The sequence below is a fragment of the Aulonocara stuartgranti genome (assembly GCF_965226115.1).
Source record: "Aulonocara stuartgranti genome assembly, chromosome: 19".
NCBI lineage: Eukaryota > Metazoa > Chordata > Actinopteri > Cichliformes > Cichlidae > Aulonocara > Aulonocara stuartgranti.
This window is the reverse complement of record NC_138955.1, coordinates 9,782,161-9,803,039: the sequence shown is the minus strand read 5'-3', so window position 1 is coordinate 9,803,039 and position 20,879 is coordinate 9,782,161. Positions and strand designations below refer to the sequence as shown.

The window sequence follows — 20,879 nt, the reverse complement described above, 5'->3', positions numbered from 1 at the left end:
ATGACACAAGTGTTACTTCACCAGACCCCAAAGCTGGCTTCAGGCATCAGCTAATTACATGGCTGCTTGGGGCCCCACAGCCACCAGGGGGCCCATAAAAGAAACAAAATAAAAACTAGGAAGTCTCTCCAGGTTCCTGTGTGTGTGTGTTTTGTCATTATTTTCTATTACACATGTATTACTTGTATTACACACTACATTTGAACAAGTTCAAGCCTTTGTGTGTTTCAGTGCCAATACTAAAAATGCAACAATCATTTTCAAACAGGAAACTTCTTGCATGCTTGGTTGTTTCATTTTTCTCAACTTAGTATTTGTGTATTTTGATACATTTAAGAACTTATCTTGCATATTTTGTCAGTGTGTCACTTTTACGTGCACGGCATTTCAACAGCTGCTGGTGATAGCTTTAAATGATCAGGTTCATCAGGTTTTTGACATGTGAGATTTGGACAATCTTTTGAATATGCAATGAGCAGAAAAGGAGATGGGGACTACACACACATAAAGGACAAAACAGCTCAGGACTGGTTATGACTGCAAGTGCATATTGTCATTTGGCACAGGCACGCAGAGACTCTCTAAGGGGCAGTGGTAAAAATGTGGTTTGGTTTACTGCTTATTTTTACCCTAAGGTCACATCACTGGGGCCAACCAGAGCAGCACTTAGGGGACATCTGGACCATTAAAATGTCTCTGGTGTAAAATCAGTTTAGAAACTAAGCATAGTATTGTTCCAATTGTGCAATAATGCATAGACCTGTAAATAAAGTTATAGAGGCATCCCTGCAGCCTTGTGGTCTTCAGTGCACACAGTGTGGTAGCATGAGTCCCAGCCTGAATTATCTTTGTTATACAGGATTCCCCTTTACCTGTCTCATGTTAGAGTATAAGGTAAAGGCCAGAGTTACTAAAGACTTGCATTTCCAATTGAGCTTTTTTTTTTAAATTTTACTTTGAGTGTTTGTTTTCAATTCAATTCAGCTTAGTTTCATTTATTTTCACAGTCATGCACACATTACAATGTACACAAATCTCAATAGACGCATTCCCCAAATATTCGTTTAGTTAATTATAATAGCTTTGGTAAATACTCAAGAATAAACATATGAAGGCATCCCAAATGTTCGGGGGATACACATGGAGTAGGGCTGGGTTTCAATTATCGATTTTCTTATTAACACAAAGACGTAAACACAAAGCGCAGACTCGACACCTCATAGATTTTGATGGTGCAGGTTTTGTCGCTCTCCGACCAAAATGCACTGAACCAGCAGTAAAAGAAGATCAAACTACGCTTTAAATTTGATAAATATGGTCATTAATTACTCTTATTTTTGCTGTTTTGCTTCCATCAGGATAAAATCACACTTCCTGCACAGCTCTCTCTCTCTGTCAGTGTAGTTCAAGAATAGTTTCCCATCTTAAATCTCAGTTTTCTGCATAATTTTCTTGCTTATTGCTTATTTCTGCTGTTTAATACCGAAGAAATTACTTTTAAGCTGTTTATCTGACGCAAAATTTCAATCGAAATCCAATCGAATCGGGACCTTGTGAATCGGAATCTAATCGATTATATAAATCAGTGACGATACCAGCCCTATTATCGTGCAAAAATGTAGATATTTGCAAATGTGTTGAGTCCACGATATATGACTGTTTCTAGGACCCAGAGAAAAGCAGGCACACTTCAGGCCCCTGCAGTCAGAGCGGCGCATCTGGAAGAGAGCTGGCCGGCTGGGGAGGTGGAGGACGGGGAGAGAAGAGGAAGGAGGCTCCGGGAGCAAGCGAGACAAAAAGGGTCAGGCCTGGGACTTGGGAAAACCGGGTAATGACACACAGTGACTCACGCATGTAAATTTGTTTAACCCGCCACGAGCAACCACGCAGGAAGGGTAACCTTTATGTGAACAAAAAACGTGAACGACCGGAAGGCGCTCGATGGAAATGGGGAAATAGCGATTTAGGGTTCGCTTTTTGCAGATGTGCTGATTGGACGTCGAGATGTGAACTTGACCGGTTTTGGAGCACGGAACCAGCATCGCGGCTTCTCAAAGCTGTGGCCTCATTAAAGGAAATAACGGGGGGGTTATCCTTCAGTGTCCGTGGCCTGTAAAAGATCCACAATCCCCTGGGTCATATTGCAGACTTCCCCTGCTGTAAAAAGACGTCTAAAACTTTGCAATTTTTAACGCATAGCCGGTTGAATAATATATGCACACCAGTCGATCGTAGTATGGTGTAAGCGTGTGGCCTGATTGCAGGCTGATGGCATGGAAATGCGGTGACACTGAACGCCTGTGTGGCCTTATAATAAATTATTTTTTAACACGTTCTGGTTGTTGCCTACATTTATTTTCCACGAGCGTGGACGTAAATCCGGCAGTGTGTTTTACATACAGCATGTTTTAAATAAATCACAACCGAGTGTCATCAGTCTCATTTTAGCCCTTAGATTCAACACATCCTGTACGAATATAGGTTGTTGTTTTTTTTTTGTTGTTGTTGTAAATTTCCACGAGTGCAAAACAGTGTAACTGTGGCTTCGCTTTGCGCGTTAGGCAGACCGCTCGAGTAACTTTAACCCAGACTCTCACGATGGAAATGAAATATTAATGAATTTTGAAAAATGTCCCCACAAAAATACAAGTATTTTTGCGCTTAGTTTGGAGCATCGCGCTCTTTATTTTCAGGCTGCACGATGCACCCAGTTCATGTCGTCTACTGCACAACACACATTCATGTGGTGTAAAGGGGCCTGTAGGATATAGTGGCCATACAGTATCTATAGAAGCCTGTGAGGGTCCTATAGCTACATGACGTGTACTCAGCAAAGAGAAAGCTGATGCTCAGGGTAAAACAACTTCATTTTAGAGAAGATACATAAAATATGTCACTGGATTATCTAGTCTGCATGAAACTAAAGAATCAACACATTAAAGACAAACTTGCTGAACATATCTTACCATTGCTTTTCTTCTTTTAACTTCCAGGAGAGCAGGAAGAAGAGGGGATCATCCGTCATTGCTTTATTTTCTTTTAAACTTTTCAACTTCCTTTTAACGTGAAAGTCCATATCTACACTACCCATCATCAGACATTACCCATAAGCTCATAAGACTCTCAATGATGCCGTCCAACACTCTCACCAACACCACCACCACTGCTGATTCACCTGGAAATCCAATGGTAAGAAACACGTGCGTGACAACAACAAAAAATGCGTCACTTGACACGTTGCGGAACTTAACTCATGATCTGGTGATTTTAAAAAGATGTCGGGAGGGTTTCTGAATCACTTGACTTGAGCTCAAGATTGAATTGGATTTGCTCGTCCATCACTGAAAAGTGCTTCTTTTAATGTCTTCGGAAGCACTGATTTAAAAAGACATTATTCACCCCTGAGCTCGTCCTGCAGTGATATAGCATGCACTGCCTGTTTGTATTTTCATATGATCTTGGCACGGAGTATGTGTACATGAATTGTATTTTTTATGACCGTGCTGTTACACAGATAAAGCCTTAAAAATGAAAGGAAGTGGATTGGATTGATTTCTATAGTCACTTCAGGCCAAAACCAATTCAAATCTTCCTCAATTTTACGATTCCCGTTAATCATTAACCCACACTCACTAATCTGTGCAGTCCAAAGAATTGCTAGAGCAGACCTCATTGCAATGAATTCCTCTATTCAGTGAAGAAATGGGCAAATTTTTACAGTAGAATCCAACAGCACGTGACATGCCTTGTCACCTTTCATGATGCAGACGCACTTGTAATTTCAGTCTCTGTGTAACTGCAGCATCACCTGTGTGGCAGCAATAGCAGCGGCACCGAAGAGGCTGTTGGGAGGTGCAGCTGTATTCTGTGACATTTACTGGTATAATGGTGGTTGGTGACGTGGGCGTTGGCTGGTGTAGGTTGAGATGGAGCTGGAATGGCTCGACAGCTCTTTTGCTGGGGGGATCTGTCCTCTTCTTCTGTGTTCCCATTACACAGTACTGCCCTTAGTCTTGTTGCCTGGCAACAGACATTGCCTTAAATAACTGGCTACCCAGACGGAAATAATGCAGAGATATTGACAATGTAGTAGGGTTCACTCCAGGCAAGAACAAATTATATTCCAGGCTTTTTTTGTTGTTTTTCTCAGAAAATATTAGGGCGAAGCTGAATGTGAAAATGGCGTGTTGTCCTCAGTCGGAGGACCTCAGCCTGAGGTCTCTAACAGAGAACTGGAGGAGCGGTGTGCTGTGCTGTGCTTGCAGAGATAGCCAGGCACCACTGAATTGTGTCATCCATGTAAGTGGTTCCCAAATGAGCCTGCACACCAGGCTGCACTCAAAACGTGCTATTATCTATGCAAATTCTGCCGCCCTGGTAGGGAAAAACCGACGCACCAGGCACTCTATTAGTGATCGCACAATGAACTGGAACCATCATCAAAACACATTCTCTTACAAAAGGTTTCAAATCTACGTGTAAAAATAACCGTTCAAATGCTTATCTCTAACAAAAATGTCATTATTTTCACTTATTTTATAACCATTTCTTCCAGTTTTAATCCTCTGCCCATCAATCAGAGTATCATTTACCTTGATTATATCTATTTCCTTATGCAAATTAGTTTATCTCCCAGGAGCATTGATGGCTATGGCAGACACTGAGGGCGAAACGTGGCCAGACGGTTGAAATAACTGCCTATAATGATTAAAACCCCTTGCCCTTAAATTATTTAGTAGACCTTGTGGTACTTTTATGGTATTTTTTAAAACATATTATATAGTTATAGTATTTCATCAGCACAGAATCGGATGAGTTGCAGATTTTACTGTAGGACTGACTCAAACCCAGAATGTCACAGCTACCAGGTACTTCATGAAATATGCTCAACACTAAGGCTACTGTAAAAACTCACTTTGCATACTGCAAGTTTTTTTTTTCACATGACAAGATCATCGTCAAAGGGCACATTTTGTACGGCTAAAATGAAATTGTTCCTGTTTAAATAATTTTCTGAGAAAATGAAGGAAATCCCGTCCATTTTGGTTTAACATATGAGGTGAATTTTTGACTTTTGAGACAGCAGTTGAAAGAATAATTAACTCCAAGGCCCAGTTAGCAGCTTGTAATCTTTTTGCCCAAATCAAGAACCCCTTACCCCCTAAGTGTTTAAATTTGAACATTTAATTGACTTTTGAACCCTTTGTGCTGATAAAAGGAAATGATTTAATTAGATCTGATGCTGAATGGATCCTGTGGCCTCATTTCCTGTTCTTTAATTCCAGAATAAATTATGACACTAGAGTATAATCTATAAGGTAAATGTTTTCATGTAACACCAGGGTGGAAGACCAGATGAAGTCATGCAGTGTAAGTAAAAGACGTGCACATGCACTTTGAAGCAGCTTGTTGATTTGTGGGCTGCTTAGTCTCATTTTGCTGCTGCCATCTTGTTTAAAAAAAAAATGTAACAGGAGCATATATGGACTCAAATTGCTTTCTTATTTACTATAAGCAGTGTTGGGAAGGTTACTTTTCAAATGTATTCCACTACAGATTACAGAGTACATGCCTCAAAATGTATTTTGTAACATATTCCGTTAAGTTACTCAATGAGAGTAACGTATTCGGAATACTTTGGATTACTTAATATATTATCATGCTTTTTACAACTACATGAATGTAGTATTGCTGTGTGATTTATTACTATAACTGAAGGATACTCTCCATACCAATAGCAACTAGATTTTTAAATCTTAATATAAAATGAGTAACAGTAGGTGGACATTAGGTAAGGCTGCACTTTTTGCAGCGATTTCATATAGAAAACTATTCCGCGCGTGTATAGAACAGGTCCGCGGCTCTGAAACCGTAGTAAAGGGACCTCTGGCTAATACGTCGGGTTCATGTCGGGCTCGTAGCTGAAAACTAGCTTTACTTTGTTGTCTGAGTCCGCTTTGCTAGCGAGAGACAGAGAGAGGCGTTGAAAGGCTGCTCCAACGTAACTTATTGTTTTAGAGGAAAATACGATCACAGTGTACAGTCGAGTCTTAATAGCTTACTTACAACTGGGCTCATCAGGCACTCTTTTTGGCTGCAGTGGTTATTATTATATTTACATGCTTTCATCTCCCGTTTCTGCTCTTTGACAGCTCATACTTTTCCACTCTCCTTTTTAAACGGTAACTGTAACGGAATACAGTTACTCATATTTTGTATTTTAAATACGTAACGGCGATACATGTATTCCGTTACTCCCCAACACTGACTATAAGCCTCACCCATTTACACAAACATTCATAGAAGTGCTTTTTTCTATTCCTAAACACTTGTGACCTAGCATTCATATACTCACTCTCCAAAGAATACATCGGGAGGAACCTGGGGTTCAGTATCTTGCCCAAGGATGCTTCGAATTAAATTCTCCAAAAAATAGATGACTCACTCTACCTCCTGAACCACAGCCAATCCCCCCCCCCCCCCCCCCCCCCCCCAAATACCACACTATGAGCCAAATCCTAAAGCATAACCTGCTTTATTGTTAATTTACTGTAAATGGAACCATAATTTTAAAAAATGAACGTCATGCTGTGTTAAACAGCACGCGAAATGAGTGAATGAGGTCTTAAACTCAGTAGGAGAGTGTTTACTGAGGTCATAAATTGAGTGAGAAGTAGGCCCATTTACTCATAGATCATACAGCAACTACAAGAGTTGCCTCCTGCTGGTCATTGTGAAATAATTAAGGTTCAAGGCATTTCCACCTTGGATTTGCTTTTCAGTCCCACAGTTATCCTGCATTCTGTTGGAAGCAGGAAGTTTCCAGTCTCTGAAGTTTTAGCTGGAATGCCCATTCAAGTCAACGTGCCACTTGGAAAGTTGGAGAATTCATGCCAGCGCCACCTTTGCACACAAACAGTATTGAAATGGCAACATGTCTTGTGTATTTATGACTCCCTAAATAAGCCATACATAGAAAACCCACCAGGCTCTATCCATGAACGCGTCGCAGCCTTCCACTCCATGTATTGCTGAAGGATTGTGTTCATGGCATCGCCTTCTTGATGAAGCGCAGACAGCTCAGGTATGAACATGAGATCCAACATCCAAGGTTAAAGCAATGCCATAATTGCTTTTATCTTTAATTGCAGTTTGATACTTCCATAGTCTGCATAGCACAGTAATTCTGTGTCATATTGAAATACACTAAATCTGACGTAGTTTCATATGTTCATTGTTGTAATTTCTAGTTAAATGTCTTTAAGATGACAAATTAACTGTGGATATGCACTGGAGACTGCTTTTACTCTGGTTTGCTGCTTCTTAAAGTTATTAATGTTTTATACCACTTTACCTCCGTAATTCAGTAACTCCTCTTGTTAGACTTAACTCCACCCATTATATATAGACAAAAGCTTGTACTATCTCATAGTAACATTTTATCATGTTGTACTACGCCATCTCACTAGAGATTAGACATACATACACTTATCAACATGTCAGCAGAGGTTGGAGAATGCCTACAGTGCAGAGACCCCGTTTATCTTTGATGGAATTTCACATTCAGTACTGAAGGAATTTAATAAGGACCCGGCCCTCCACCCCCCCACTGCAGCTGTCAGGAATGGCGTTGCACTCTCATTTGCATTCAAACCTGGTACTGGTGGTTCTATTCAGTCAATATTGAAACTCAAAGCATCTACATTAGGATCATCTTTTCTCCCGTCAACCCCAGGGGTACTTGGTGATGGCAGACATGGGGCTTTGTTCCTGGGGCTAGACAGTTTTATTAATCAAAGGGAAATTGCAGCAGGGGAAGGTGGGGGCCGATCTATGTCTTTGTAACGGTGTCAAGAGGGAATTGTCTGTGGAAGGTCAGCACTGCGTCCGAGGAGCTTTCATTTCAGCCTACTTCAAAGGAATGTGTCATTCAGTTTCTATCTGTCTCATTGTCCACTCAACCAAAGACACTGGAGGACCTGCTCCAGCCCTCCCAAATGTTCAAGTGTTTCACTGTAGTGCAGTTGTCTCTGTTTCCTATAGATCTAGTATCTTTGGTGGAGGTGAAACTGCCATCTAGCTGATTGTACACAAAAATGCACTAATTAAATCATTCAGTGTTACGTGCATCTTTACCCAAGCAGCTGCAGGTACTTTGTCTAAATTGTGGCATGCATTTTTTCTTGATAGGGTGAGAGAACAATACTGGACTCGGACCTGATGGAGGAGAAGTCACCTAAAAGTAGCAAGCCTGGAAGAAAACGCAAGCAGTTTTCAGTGAGTGTTGACATGTCTAAACAAATTACATTTGTCCACGCATGCATACTTGTTTTGCAGTGATTAGGTCTGATTCAACAAACATAGGAAAAAATAGGATTAGAAAAATATTTGCAGATGATGTGCCAGAGGGCTTGTGTAAGTAAATTTAACCTCCTAAGACCCAAACTCTTCCACGGCATGCATTTTTAATTTCTCTTTGATATTTGGTCACATTGGGGCCCGATGAATGTAAAAACAAAGAATTACCAGATTTTTTTTTAAAACTTATTTTTGTTTTTAAGAAAAATAAGAGCCACATATGAGGATATTCGTTTAAAATTTTGATAGAACAGTAGCAGTATAATGTCCTCGTAAGTGGATATCAGGCCCTTGTAGAGCAAAACTGAGTATTTTGGTCTAAATAACACAAAATGTGATGTCCACATATGTGGACGCCAGGTCCTAGGAGGTTAAAGCAGCTTGGAGTTAGTATTAATACCTGGTATAGTAACACTCTACTTCGAATCAAGGCACCTTAGTAAGTGCTTTCACAGCTGCGTGGGGAATTGACCACATGTACCAAATGCTCAAATGTTCACTGTTGCTGTTGTTGTAATTCATCTCTGAGCGAGACAGCCACTTCACTTTGTCACATATCAGCCTCCTCGCTGACTTGCGTTGTTTCCTGCCTTCAGTGTCAAATGTCAAAAGAAAAAAAAAGTTGCAAAGAAATAAATTTAGAACTCAAAATGGGTTCAAGTTGTCCAACCACAACCGAAGGTTTGCTGTTTCAGAACTGAAACTACTGAACTGAAACCCTCCTGGAAGGCAGAAGGACAGATGGCTGCCTTTTCACCTTCACATACTGTAGCTGGCCAGTCATCGCGTGAAGTGCTTGTTAGACTGTTGGTTTCAAAATTCAGCCCTTTTCCAGCATCGTCAGAACGATGTGTTTAACCATCTGACCAGTTTCAACATGATTGTTCTTGTGAATCCCACCTGGCCATATTCGGTTTCATTCACTGGTATTTATAAGCCCGATGTACTGAGTGAATCTCATCATTCCATTCGAGCAGAAAGATTATAATGGCGGAAATGCCTGTAAGGAAAGCCCATCTAAAAATATTTGATATTATTCTTCCCTTCGCCATGTTAACCTGTAAGACACAACGTGTACTCCTTTGTACTCATGAATAAACATGACATATTCTTGAACCTTGTTTCCAAGATACATGCATGCACTACACTAACACCATTTGCAGTCTATTTGTGATGCCTTGTGTAGTTAAAAGCTCTGATTTAATAATGACTCTAAGGGCCAACATGTTTCTGGGTATTTTTTCTTTCCCTGAGATGTTAGCATTTGCATAAGCTTCTGTTGAAAATCATCTTAATTAACTCTCACTGTGCAATTAAACAAACCAAAAAGGGAAAAAAGGATTAGACAAATATTTACAGATAATGTATGATTGGACGGGATATGCCAGAGGGTTTGTGCCCCTGTATTTAAAGAAGCTGAGGAGTGGTATCAATAACTGATTAAGAAAAGCCGTACGCAGAATCGGGGCGCCTCACTGAGTGTTTTCACAGCTGTGGGGGATTGACCATGTGTACCAGGCGTTCTGCTCACATAGATGTTTCACAGTTGTTGTTGTTATTCTCTGAATAAAAGAGTCACTCAAATGCCAGATTGGCCAACTTCAAATGCTGTCAGAAAGCCTCTTTTAATTTTTTTGTTTGACTTTTTTGAAAAGAGGCTGACATGGAACATTGGTTTTAAAATGTTGTTTTCCATGCAAACTGTCAAAAGCTGAGTGAAAACAGAAGGTAATTGTTGGAAAGGATAGCGTAAACAAGCCTTTAGCCCTCTTCGTATGTTGCGTTTACCCACATGGACAAAGACAGTGGAGAGAAATTCTCAGAAATGTCCTTTCTACAAAAGTGTATGTATTTTATCAATGCACACTACTGTATATGGGTGAAAGTATTGGGTCAAACCTCTTAATCTTTGAATCTTAGCCCCATTGCTTCAGGTCTATACTTTTGTCCTTATTGTGTACATAATCACTCATTCTGCTCTTTACATATATTTGCGTTCTTTTTAAGTGTTCAGTGACAAGATCAATATACTAGGTAACAAAGTGAGTATGAAACTAAAGCCATCAGGATGTTAGCATAGCTTAGGAGCTGTACACAGATAGCCATTTATATACTGACTATATCATATGTATAGAATAAGTTTGTATAAGGTGTGTAAAGTCTTTTTGATAAAATACTTGCTATAGCTTAATTCTTATTGTACAGACATGAGAACGTAGCACTTGGCAGGAACATGAATAAACAGGTTTTGCTTGGAAAGATGTTGAGCTAATCCTTTAGAAAACCTGCCTGAACAAAGTAACATGACTAAGCTCTTTTTTTAGGGCACCCAGCTTCTTTATTGCTGCACTGCACTAGTTTCACGTGAACTGATGAATTTCTGAAGTTTCAGGCTAAAAATATAAAAAATCCAAACAAAAACTTGCCTGCAAAAAAGCCCTGTTGCCTGTTAAATGTGATGATTAGTTTTCTGTTAAACAGATCAAACACTGGAGTGGTATTAAAAAAAAAACCCCTGAAAATAAAGAAAAACTTCCATAAACATCTTAATATTTCCTGTTCGGCTAGCTTTCCAGAAACAGAAGATCTTCAATCAATGATAATAACACGTAGAAAGGCAGCAAAATACCTCTTTTCGCATAACAGTTTCCAGTTGCTGTTAATTGAATAATGTAAGAAGTTATCAGGCAGTGTAATGAATTATTAGCTCATATTTTCAGGCGTACATCTGCATTTAATTTTAATTTCAATGTGTATTTTTAGAAACCTTTATAATCATATTATTACTGCACCTAGTTCTATGAGGGTGTGTGAGTGTTGTAGCAGTAAGTTGGTTGAGGTAATTAGTCTTTATTTTTTCAACCTCTCTCTCTGTCCAAGCTGCCTGATTTACCAACTTTGACTTTTGACCTGTAGCAGGGGCCGCATGTTGTTAACTATGTCACAAATCTGTTGCGTAATTCTTTCACTGTGAGTTCTATGTGTTGCTAGCATGTGTGTCTGAGAATATGAGTTTTTTGGGTTTTCTCTTTGCTTACTTCTTTTTTTTGCATGTGTGTGATATTTGCGTAACCCCCCCCCCCCCCCCACACACACACACACACACTGTAGCCTCTTTTTCTAGTAGTAAACTGAGTCAGAATATTAATAATGTCTGAGCTCTGGGTTGTTTTCATTCATCGTGTCAAAGAGATTTACTGGAGAGCTGTTCTTTGTAGGAGTGCAATTGTTCAGTTTACAGTTAATTTGTTCTCAGTTACTACAGTGATGAAGTCGTTTAGAGTTCTGCGGCCTCTGAAGAATGCTTTGAAACCGACTTTGGCTTGCTGTAGATTTGTTTTACGATTCAGAGCAACTTCCACTGAAGCTTTTTTTTTCTTTCGCATGTCTGCCACTCATAATTTGCATTGCATCCATTACACAGACATTAAAACTTGATTTAAGTTGTGTTTGCTTATTCCGACTGTAAGAATCAGATTACGGATTTGATCCTTACCTTCCTGGAGAGGATCTTTGCTCAACGTCGTCCGATGACAGACAAGCCTCCTGAGGCATTGCTTTCCCCCTTCCTCAAACTTCTGTAAATACCTGCAGATAAAAGTTTCAGATACTGTCGTAACTGCTGACAGTCTAATCTCACAAGACACACTCCACTTTCTCCCCTCAGTGACCCTATAGTGGGACTGTCTCACTAACTCGGTTTTTAGGGCTATTTTTAGGCAGTAGCAAAGACACTATTACATTGCTTCAAACATTTAGGACTTTTCTAGGTCTTCTAAGATAGTTGGTGTTTTATTTAAGGATTGATGACTGAGTTCCTGCCATTGAAACTTTCAGCTTCAGGTCAGCTCTATTTGAATTTACTCCGCTTTATAGAATGAAACACTTGACTGGGCGTTCCAAACTGGCCGGAGAAAAAGCCTTCCCATTGTCAAACAGCCAACATTCTCAACATATTTCCGTGCTGCTGTAATGATGAATACATGACTACAAAAAGTGCACTAGTGTACCTGATGAACTGTAATGTAATCCCTTTCCTTCTTGCAAGTTAATGGCTGTACAGCACATTTACTGGCACAGCTTTGAAGTTTATAAGTTTGCCATAATTCACAGATTAATACGTGCGGAGCTGAGCTACATGTTTGATTCTGTCCAGATAGAGCTGAGGAAATTTAATTAGGCTTGTCTAATATGAAAGAGATGAATGCTTTCATTCACATTCTCTTTGAAAAAGGCCATTTAGCCACCGCTGAAAAGTGCTTATCCTGACACGGATAGTGCCAACTGTTTTATTGTGGGTCGTTCAGATCCACTGGATGATTTGTTGTAAATTCAGAAAGGTTGTGTTTATCTCACAGCCAGCTATCCAGTCATATTTCATGACTGCTGAGGCACAACTCTGTTGTACACTTCAAAACATCAATTTATAGCATACAGCTGTAAGAATCTTTAAGGATGATCGATCATCAGGATGTTAACATTTCAACCTCCCCTTTTCCTTTCAGCAGGTTGAGAGCTGTGGCTCTCTTAAAGACAGTGCGAGTGTAGGCCACAGCTACACTATGGCGATGGCACAGGTCTTCAATGGGGACATGGGCGGGATCAGAGACAGGATGCCCGATGCCTGCTTCCCAAAACAGGAGAAGCGGGAAGTCGAGAATGGGATTCCCAGAGACCCTTCCTCCTGCCGTGCAGAGGACAGCTCTCAGGGGCAGAGTCTGAGTCATCCTCAAGAGAACGGATTCCTGTCCAGCCGGGAAGAACAGGACTTGGAGAAAGCCAATGATGACTGCCTGATGACGCCGCGCAAGAAACGAGGGAGGCGGAAACTGGAGCACCCAACTAAATGTAAGATTTTGGCCATTTTCATTTGGGGTTTTTTTTTTAGTTTTTAGTTGAGGTTTATTATCTTTTGATCAGTCTTGTGTGGCTCCAGGAAGAAAAAATCCTGGGCGTGTGACAAGTACAAGATGTTGAGTAATGAACCGTAAATGGATGTCAGACCAAGTAGGTCGACTGATGCTGCCAGGATTAGCAACACTGGGCTCGAAGAGGTGCCTTCATGCTGCTGCACAGACTAGTCTGCAAAGCAAATTGGTGATGATGATCTCCACTGTTAACATTTATGTGAGACACAGTATGCAGACTGTTATGCATGCAATATGTCGCTTATTTTGCCTCAGTTTGGGCTACCAAATGCTTTCAGTATGCAGAAGCAGTTGGCATTTAAAAGCTCAGCGTGCTCCATATGACAAAAATGAAATTACAAATGTAATGAAAAAAGAAAGGGATAATTACCAGATAATGTAGTGAAAAGAAGAGTGGATCACTTTACATTTATTATGCTATCCTCTAAGTTAATTACAATGTGCCGTTTTAGCAGGATATAAAAGAATACAAATTTAATTTACCCCAAAGGTTTCGACTCATCCAGCAGTTCATTAAAACATCAAAACGCAGACTACATGTACCAGCAGCTCTGACAGTATGAATTCACAAACTAATCTTGAAGACAACACTTAATTAAAAATTTAGGGAAAATGCCCAGATGTTTAACTTTTTAATAAGACAAGAACAGGCTCTGCTCCCAGTGTGCAGTTTTAGATTAAAGAAGCAATTATTTATTAATCTGTCTGTTCAGTTTTTCTAATAATTTCTCCATGCACAAGTAGTTTCTGCTGGCAGCTTCTCGAATGCGAATGTTCGCTGCATTTATTGGACTTTGTACAACGTAACAGACAAAATGATTAGTGCATGTAATTTATTACTCTACTCATGTTCATTTTGAAAATATGGCCACATTAACAGTTAAAATTAGCGGGATTAAATCGTTTATAATAGAGGGATGCAAGAAAATTAGGACAAAAAGGAAATGTCGTACTGAAGAATGCCTCAAATATTTATTTTTCAGGAAATAATTTGACAAAATAATTATGGCAAATATAATTATTTTGTATAGATCAGATTTTTGTTCTGTTGGACTAAATCAGCACCAGTCGCAGTGCACCAGGAGATAAAACAACCATGTAAAGCGATGTAAATCAGTGGGGCATTGTTGTGAGAAAATACTGCTGACAGGTAGGTTTTAGGCCAAGATGGAGATTAACCATATCACTTAGCCCCCCCAACACACCCATCACAGCACACATGCACTCCATTTTTTGTCCTATCTCTCCCTCAGCCACGTGCCTCTCCTGCTCCGCTCTCAGTCGGCAGACACACTGGCTATGACCTTGATGAGTGCAATAAATAAATCGAGGGGAGGAGCAAGTTCTCTCCTGGCAACGGGCCTCTGTTGGGAGCTGGCAGGTCTCTGTTGTGGCCACCTCCCTGTCGGGGGTCCTGCCAGGTGGATGGCTTTGTGCCCAGAACTCTTTACAAACTGAGTCTGCACTCTGCATACACCTGATCTGTGCTTCTAGGATCTGTTACTTCACTTCCAAGCAAAAGTCAGGAATATGCATATTGGCTGCAGGTGAAAAAGGGTCAGATTTCTTAAAGCTCAGTCCAGTGCCGCTCACCATTAGCATGGGACGCAGATGGCATGGAAATCTGATTTCCACATTTCTACCTTAATGATGGTAATTCTCTGATAAATCATGAAAGTGTTTTGAGCCAACCATTTTCTTCCACTTATTTGATTCAGGGTCGTGGGGAGAACTAGCCTATCCCAGCTGTCATAGGGTGATAGCCAAGGTACACCGTGGACGGGCTGCCAATTTGGTACAGGGCTAACACAGTGAGACAATTTAATTCCACTGAGTTTTTTATATAGTGCCAAATCACAACAGTTGCTTTAAGGCGCCTTATATTGCAAGGTAAAGACCTTAGAATAATAGAGAGCAAACCCCAACAATTAGATGACCCCCTATGAGCAAGCACTTGGCAACAGTGGTAAGGAAAAACTCCCTTTTAACAGGAAAACAACTCCAGGGGTACCAGGCTCAGGGAGGGGCAGGTGTCTGCTGTGACCTGGACAAAAGACAGGATAAAAAACACTGTGGAAGAGACCCAGAGACGGACAACCATTTACACTCACATCCACAGCTGATTTAGTATTACCGGTTAAACCTGAATGTGTAAACTTGACACAGAAAGGTCCCAGCTGGGATTCACACCCAGGGCCTTCTTGCTGTGAGGTGACAGCGCTAATCAATGCACCGCATCTTTTTTTATTTTTACAGTGAGGAGAAGCCTTAGAAGTAGACTGTATGAAGTGAAAACTATTAGGGAGTATACTATTAGGGACTGCATGAAGTTAAAACTATTGAAAAGCACTTGACCAGTCTGTCAAAAGGCTAATATTACTGTCAGAAAAAGTGTTACTCGTGCCTCTATTCAAAGAATGTGTCTTTTTTGAGGACACTGATTTGAAACCAGTGGAAAGTGCAACATTAAAGCACTGTTTACAACTTTAGTCTAATATAGGAGCATGCTAACTCAGAAAATTAACAGCAGCTTTGTAAATTCCCAGTGTTTCAGTGACAAATGTGTTTGTAATTATTTTTCAAACATTAAGACCACATAAAGAATGACCTAATCTCTAAAATTTTGAAAGGGTTGTCAGCACTCTTTTCCACGATAACCACTTTTAATGAGCCCTGTGCCGTGATAATCTAGAGTGAATTGTGGGAGTTTGCAGGAAACAACCTATAAGCATTCCTTTCCACTTTAGCTGTGTAACAGAAATGAAAGGTCTCAGCAAAGTTTCTCTCACAAGATAAGACCAGTTGTCGACATGTCAGATCAGTTTGTCAGACAGAGGAACTAGGTAGTGTGATAAAGCACCGTTAGCCACAAAGTCAAACAAACAACCTTCACAATCAGATACTCAGAGTAGAGGTTTGCAAGCACTCTGCAAGTCCTTCAAAATCTGCAGCAGATGTTAGCGACATGGCTGCATCATGGTGTTCACCAGCAGCTATGTGGGATGATACAGCAGAAAGTTTGCTTGAGATTTTAAGATTTTTTTTTAATCAACATGGAGAAAGGATGGTGACATTTTACAGAAATGTGAAAGCAGCAAGGCGTTATGCAAACACTCTGGCATGCGCATGTATGATGTTAACATTTACCTTATTGCATTATACTCAACAGCATATCAGACTGCAAAAAAATCCCAAAACAATCTATGCAGGGGGCTTATTAAGGTTTTAACTAAACATTTAAAATGTGTTGGTATATCCTTTTTAGAGTGGAGAGACCTTGGTGGGAGGCACTGCGGTCGATCAATAGTCAGCTAAACAGGGTTTCTGTTATCCATCTGGAGGGTACAGGAAGGACTTTAGCTCCAGCAGGAGTTGAACTGAGCTCCAGCAATACTAGAGCTGGAACCCACTCAAACTGGCAAAGTATACTCTCTGTGGGCAACATTAGCCAGCTCCTCATGCAAACCCAGTGACCTTGGCAGTGTGCATGCCTCACCGATTTGTTATATAGTCACTTATTCCCGATGAGGACAAGGAGACCAGTAGAGAGGGGTGGGGTCAGGGTGTGTGTGTGGGGGGGTGGTGGTGGTGGTGCAGCAAGTTCAGCCACACATGGAACCAACTTGAAGAGGCTGCTAAGAGAGCGGACTATTGTTTGGACAGGTTTGCAGGGCACTTCACTAACAATCCTGTGCAGAAAACACCCATCAAAAGTTGTCCTTAACCTCTTAGGACTCGAGTGTTATGATAGTGTTTGGGCTTTAAAACAGCAGCTAGTTATGTGTACTCTGGCTGTGCCATCATGCTAATTCAGGCCACAGCTGCCTCAATGTTGTGTGTATGCTGCCCCGGTGTAATATCACTGAGCCAGGGCCCTTTTCGAAACACGTGCCTTCATTCAGATTAAACATAGTGAAAGTAATACACGAGCTTCTGGTTTGAGCTTCTGTGATGAAGCTGATTTTGGCTTGCTTATCAATGTTTCTGCAGCCACTGTGGCAGAAAAACTTTTCATAAATCATGAATCCCTGCTGCCAGGCTAGCGTTTCAGTTGGGTGATATCCATGCTCGCAGGCTAACCTCTCGCTGCTCCGCTGAACACAGGCAAACAATGCCTTTTAAGAATGAATAACATGCCGTTGTTGGTGTGCACCCCCAGACATTAAATCATGGCCAAGTTAATGGGAAATCCCAACTGGAGCTTTTACTGTGTTTGAAGCATTTTTATTAGACTGCGGTTTCAGTGCACGTTTCAGCAAATATTTTCAGTGCCATTTTTGACAGCTTTACCCCGCTGCTGTACCTCTCACTTACGGTTTTGCAACTTCCTCTGTACAGTTAGGCACTCTTTCCTGTGCAAAACACTGGACTTGCTGGTACTCTTTAGCGTCTTGAGCAGTAATAATATATCAGCGGTGGGTAAAGCATGATGATTTCATGTAATTGCGTGAATGTTTTTACAGATTTTTAAAAAGAAGAGTAGAATTTTCCAGTAGTAATGTTGGGAGGTTTGCATTTTTGGATCAAAATGCCATAATACAGCGGTTAGAGCTTTTCTTATATGAATATCTCCTCATTTCTTGGCAAGAATAGCACCCTGAAAAAATTTAGCTTCTTACACTGAGTTTCTGCCCACTTAAACCCACACATATCCATGATTAGTTGTCTTTTTGCTTATAAATGAAGGACTATAGTTGTTAGATTGACTCATCCACTTAAAATCTAAATATTGCTCAAAATTCTTGAACGCTTGCTTGTTTACAAAGATTCTTATTACTATATTATTACTGTAGCTGGTTATAGTTTGACCTAAGGCTGGGCCATATCATACCGTTCACGGTAATACCGGTATAATGTTGGGCAACGATAAGAAAATGAAATATCGCGATAGAATATGGGTAAAACGCACATGCGTAGTGCCTTTCTTTTCATACGCACATGGCGGAAAAAGCATGGTGGAGAATGAGAAGGGCGAAAGCGGGTCGTTGAATGAAACGGATGAACCAGAATTGGTTTGTAAAAATGCTGCAACTTCAGTGGTGTGGAACTGGTTTAGCTTTCGTCTGTCAGACACACAACAAAGCACTATTTTTGGTAGAGCATGCTAGCGGGACGGCGTTATTACCGTGTTCTTTGGAAAATACGGCACACTTAAAATCAATCCTTTGATTTTTCTGAAAATCAACAGTGCCCCTTATAATCCCGTGTGCCTTATTTATGAATTCTGGTTGTGTTTACTGACCTCGAAATGATTTTATGTCGTACACGGCGCTCGAAAATCTGTCAAATATTTTAGTACGACTTTGCTAACCTACGAACCCGCACCGCTTGATGGATTGTCGGAGCATTACGGCTATCGTAGGCAGGAGCCTCGCAGAGTGATACGTACTGTGCTTCAACATAATATTATCGTATTGTGTGTGTATAACCTCTTTTTAAGTTTTATGGATATTATACATGGTTATGCTGAGGCCAATTTCCACTAGAAATGCCTTTTGGTTAAACTGTCAGCAAGGAATTTGCATTTGCACTGTTAAATTTTTATATAACTTTAATGCTCATAAAAACAGCTGCTTGTTTAAGTAAAAATACATTGATGGGATTTTTTTTGTACTAATAAAGTTGTGGAGTTGTAAAGTATTTTGTCTAGTGTCAATTATATCGTCAGTTATATCGTTATCACAAATTTTCAAATGCATATCGTGATAAATATTTTTGGTCATATCGCCCTGCTCTAGTTTGACCTACTACTTACATTTGAACTACTTTTGTGCTGTTGTATAATTTAACGTGTGATATCATATTCTAAAAGTTGTACAGTGGCAATCAGACATTTTTAACTGCTGCATGAATGTAGTCTAGTAAACCGTACTAATAATCTGTAGGAAGTCCCTCAGAAATATTATATCAAAACTATCAATACTCATTTTTCTCATCGCCATGGATGCATGAGGGATTTCTTCTCTATAGTGTTGGCAGTGTTAAAGCCAGTTTGCAATTTTGGGGTGTCCAAGATAATGGAAATCCCAAAACGGTGCTTGTGTTGTACAGCGAGAGGCATTCAATGTAATCTTCAGTCTTGCAACCGAAGATTATCTGGGACAAAAAAATTCTCACAGTGTCTAATATTTAGGACATTTCTAGCACAGCTTCACCTACTTCCAAGGTCTGTGGAGATAAGCAGTAGTTTTAGACAGGTTGACAATCCAGGAAAACCTGTGGTACTTCATTACGTATTGGTCAAGTAAGCACTGGAGCTTCAACCTCTTTAATGTCTTCCAACCAGCCAGCAGGAATGCATCATGAAGTGATGTGTCTAAATGGTATCAGTGGATTTTAAAATGGGCTAAACCAATTGACTGGGACAACCAAGAAGGAAAAATAGTTGAGTTGTGGCAGCAGCAGCGTATTTGTATGAAGTGTCCCCCCCAGCTGTTATCCTGACTCCATCATGAAGAGTGTAGTGTGGAAAGGAATAAAAAAAAAACCAAACAATATATTTAAAATGGAAAACTAAAGATAGGCTTGGAAAGGCGTATCAAACAGAAGTCTATTAAACAGGTGTGTGCAGGTAACTGTGTAAGTGTGCGTGTGTGCGTGTAGGTGTGTGTGTTTATATGTGTGGACAAAGATATGACACTGCAGTTATCTTTTGGATAATTTAAGATGTCATTTGGACTGTAGCCAGCTGGCCTCAGCTGTCAGGTTTTCTTTTTATTCTTTTTTATTTTTCCATTAAATTGATTCAGTGGGGTTTATTAAAACAGTTCCAAATGTGAAAATAAATCTTTTAAAACTAAGAAAAAAATAAAATAAAAATAAAAACTCCTACTGAATGAACTGTGAGGTGAAACCCTCCTGTTAGCTGTGAAGTCTGTGATCTTTGAATGCCCAAACTTAGCTTTGACAAAATTGTACTCAGCTAAGGTACAAAGTAAATTATTCACTCCTCAGCTTTAATACACAAAATAGGAGGCTGTTTTTTTCCTTCCAAAATAATGTTGACAAGCACTGGCTATTGTGTCTCCTCACTACATACATCTCCATCTACACAAGACAACTGCAGGGAAATGAGAATCCTGTGTCGATCCATTTCAGGCTTTAGAGATTGGCGGGGAGATTATATACAGCCCCAGAGTCACAGACGTGACCTGTGGAAAGGGGCCTTCAAAACTCACTCTCAGTAGTTAGGGAGGGGCCATGTTAATGGCAGCCAGCTGTGTTTCTCATGAAGGGGGGATATCAGGTCAGAAACACAACATTTGCAAGTAATCCTGGCCACCCTCCATCTTCATCATAATTTGGGCAGGCCCTCCGAATGTTCAGAGTGGCTATGGTATCTTTCAGCAGTTTATTAACTTGACTTTAATTTGATCAAACACGTCATTTATGGGGGTCAGATTAATATATGTATAATATGGCTCAGTGATGGACGAGAGCTCACTGAAGCTCAACATTGATACAGCGAAAGCCGATGCCAGCTCCCTCTCTCTTATGAATGATTCAGGCCATCCATTGTGTCACTGTCTTCTCTCTAGATGTGGAGCACAAGGAGGAGGATGGGAGTGATGCGGTAAAGACTGAGGTAAGATT

At 40.3% G+C, this 20,879-nt stretch overlaps 1 protein-coding gene across 5 annotated transcripts in view; it reads left to right on the top strand.

Moving 5' to 3' along the window:
* Positions 1–1,701: 1,701 nt before the first annotated feature.
* Positions 1,702–20,879, top strand: part of LOC309695320 (DNA (cytosine-5)-methyltransferase 3A-like) — a 52,356-nt gene continuing 33,178 nt past the window's right edge. For 3 of the 5 annotated variants that reach the window (XM_082515863.1, XM_082515862.1, XM_082515860.1), the window contains exons 1-5: positions 1,703–1,828; positions 2,994–3,189; positions 8,191–8,277; positions 12,864–13,206; positions 20,825–20,871. In XM_082515863.1, coding sequence (XP_082371989.1) covers positions 3,127–3,189; positions 8,191–8,277; positions 12,864–13,206; positions 20,825–20,871 — 540 coding nt within the window. In that variant the 5' untranslated portion in view covers positions 1,703–1,828; positions 2,994–3,126. Of the gene's footprint in view, positions 1,829–2,993; positions 3,190–8,190; positions 8,278–12,863; positions 13,207–20,824; positions 20,872–20,879 lie in introns of all 5 variants that reach the window. The other 2 variants (XM_082515864.1, XM_082515861.1) reach the window with 2 other exon arrangements.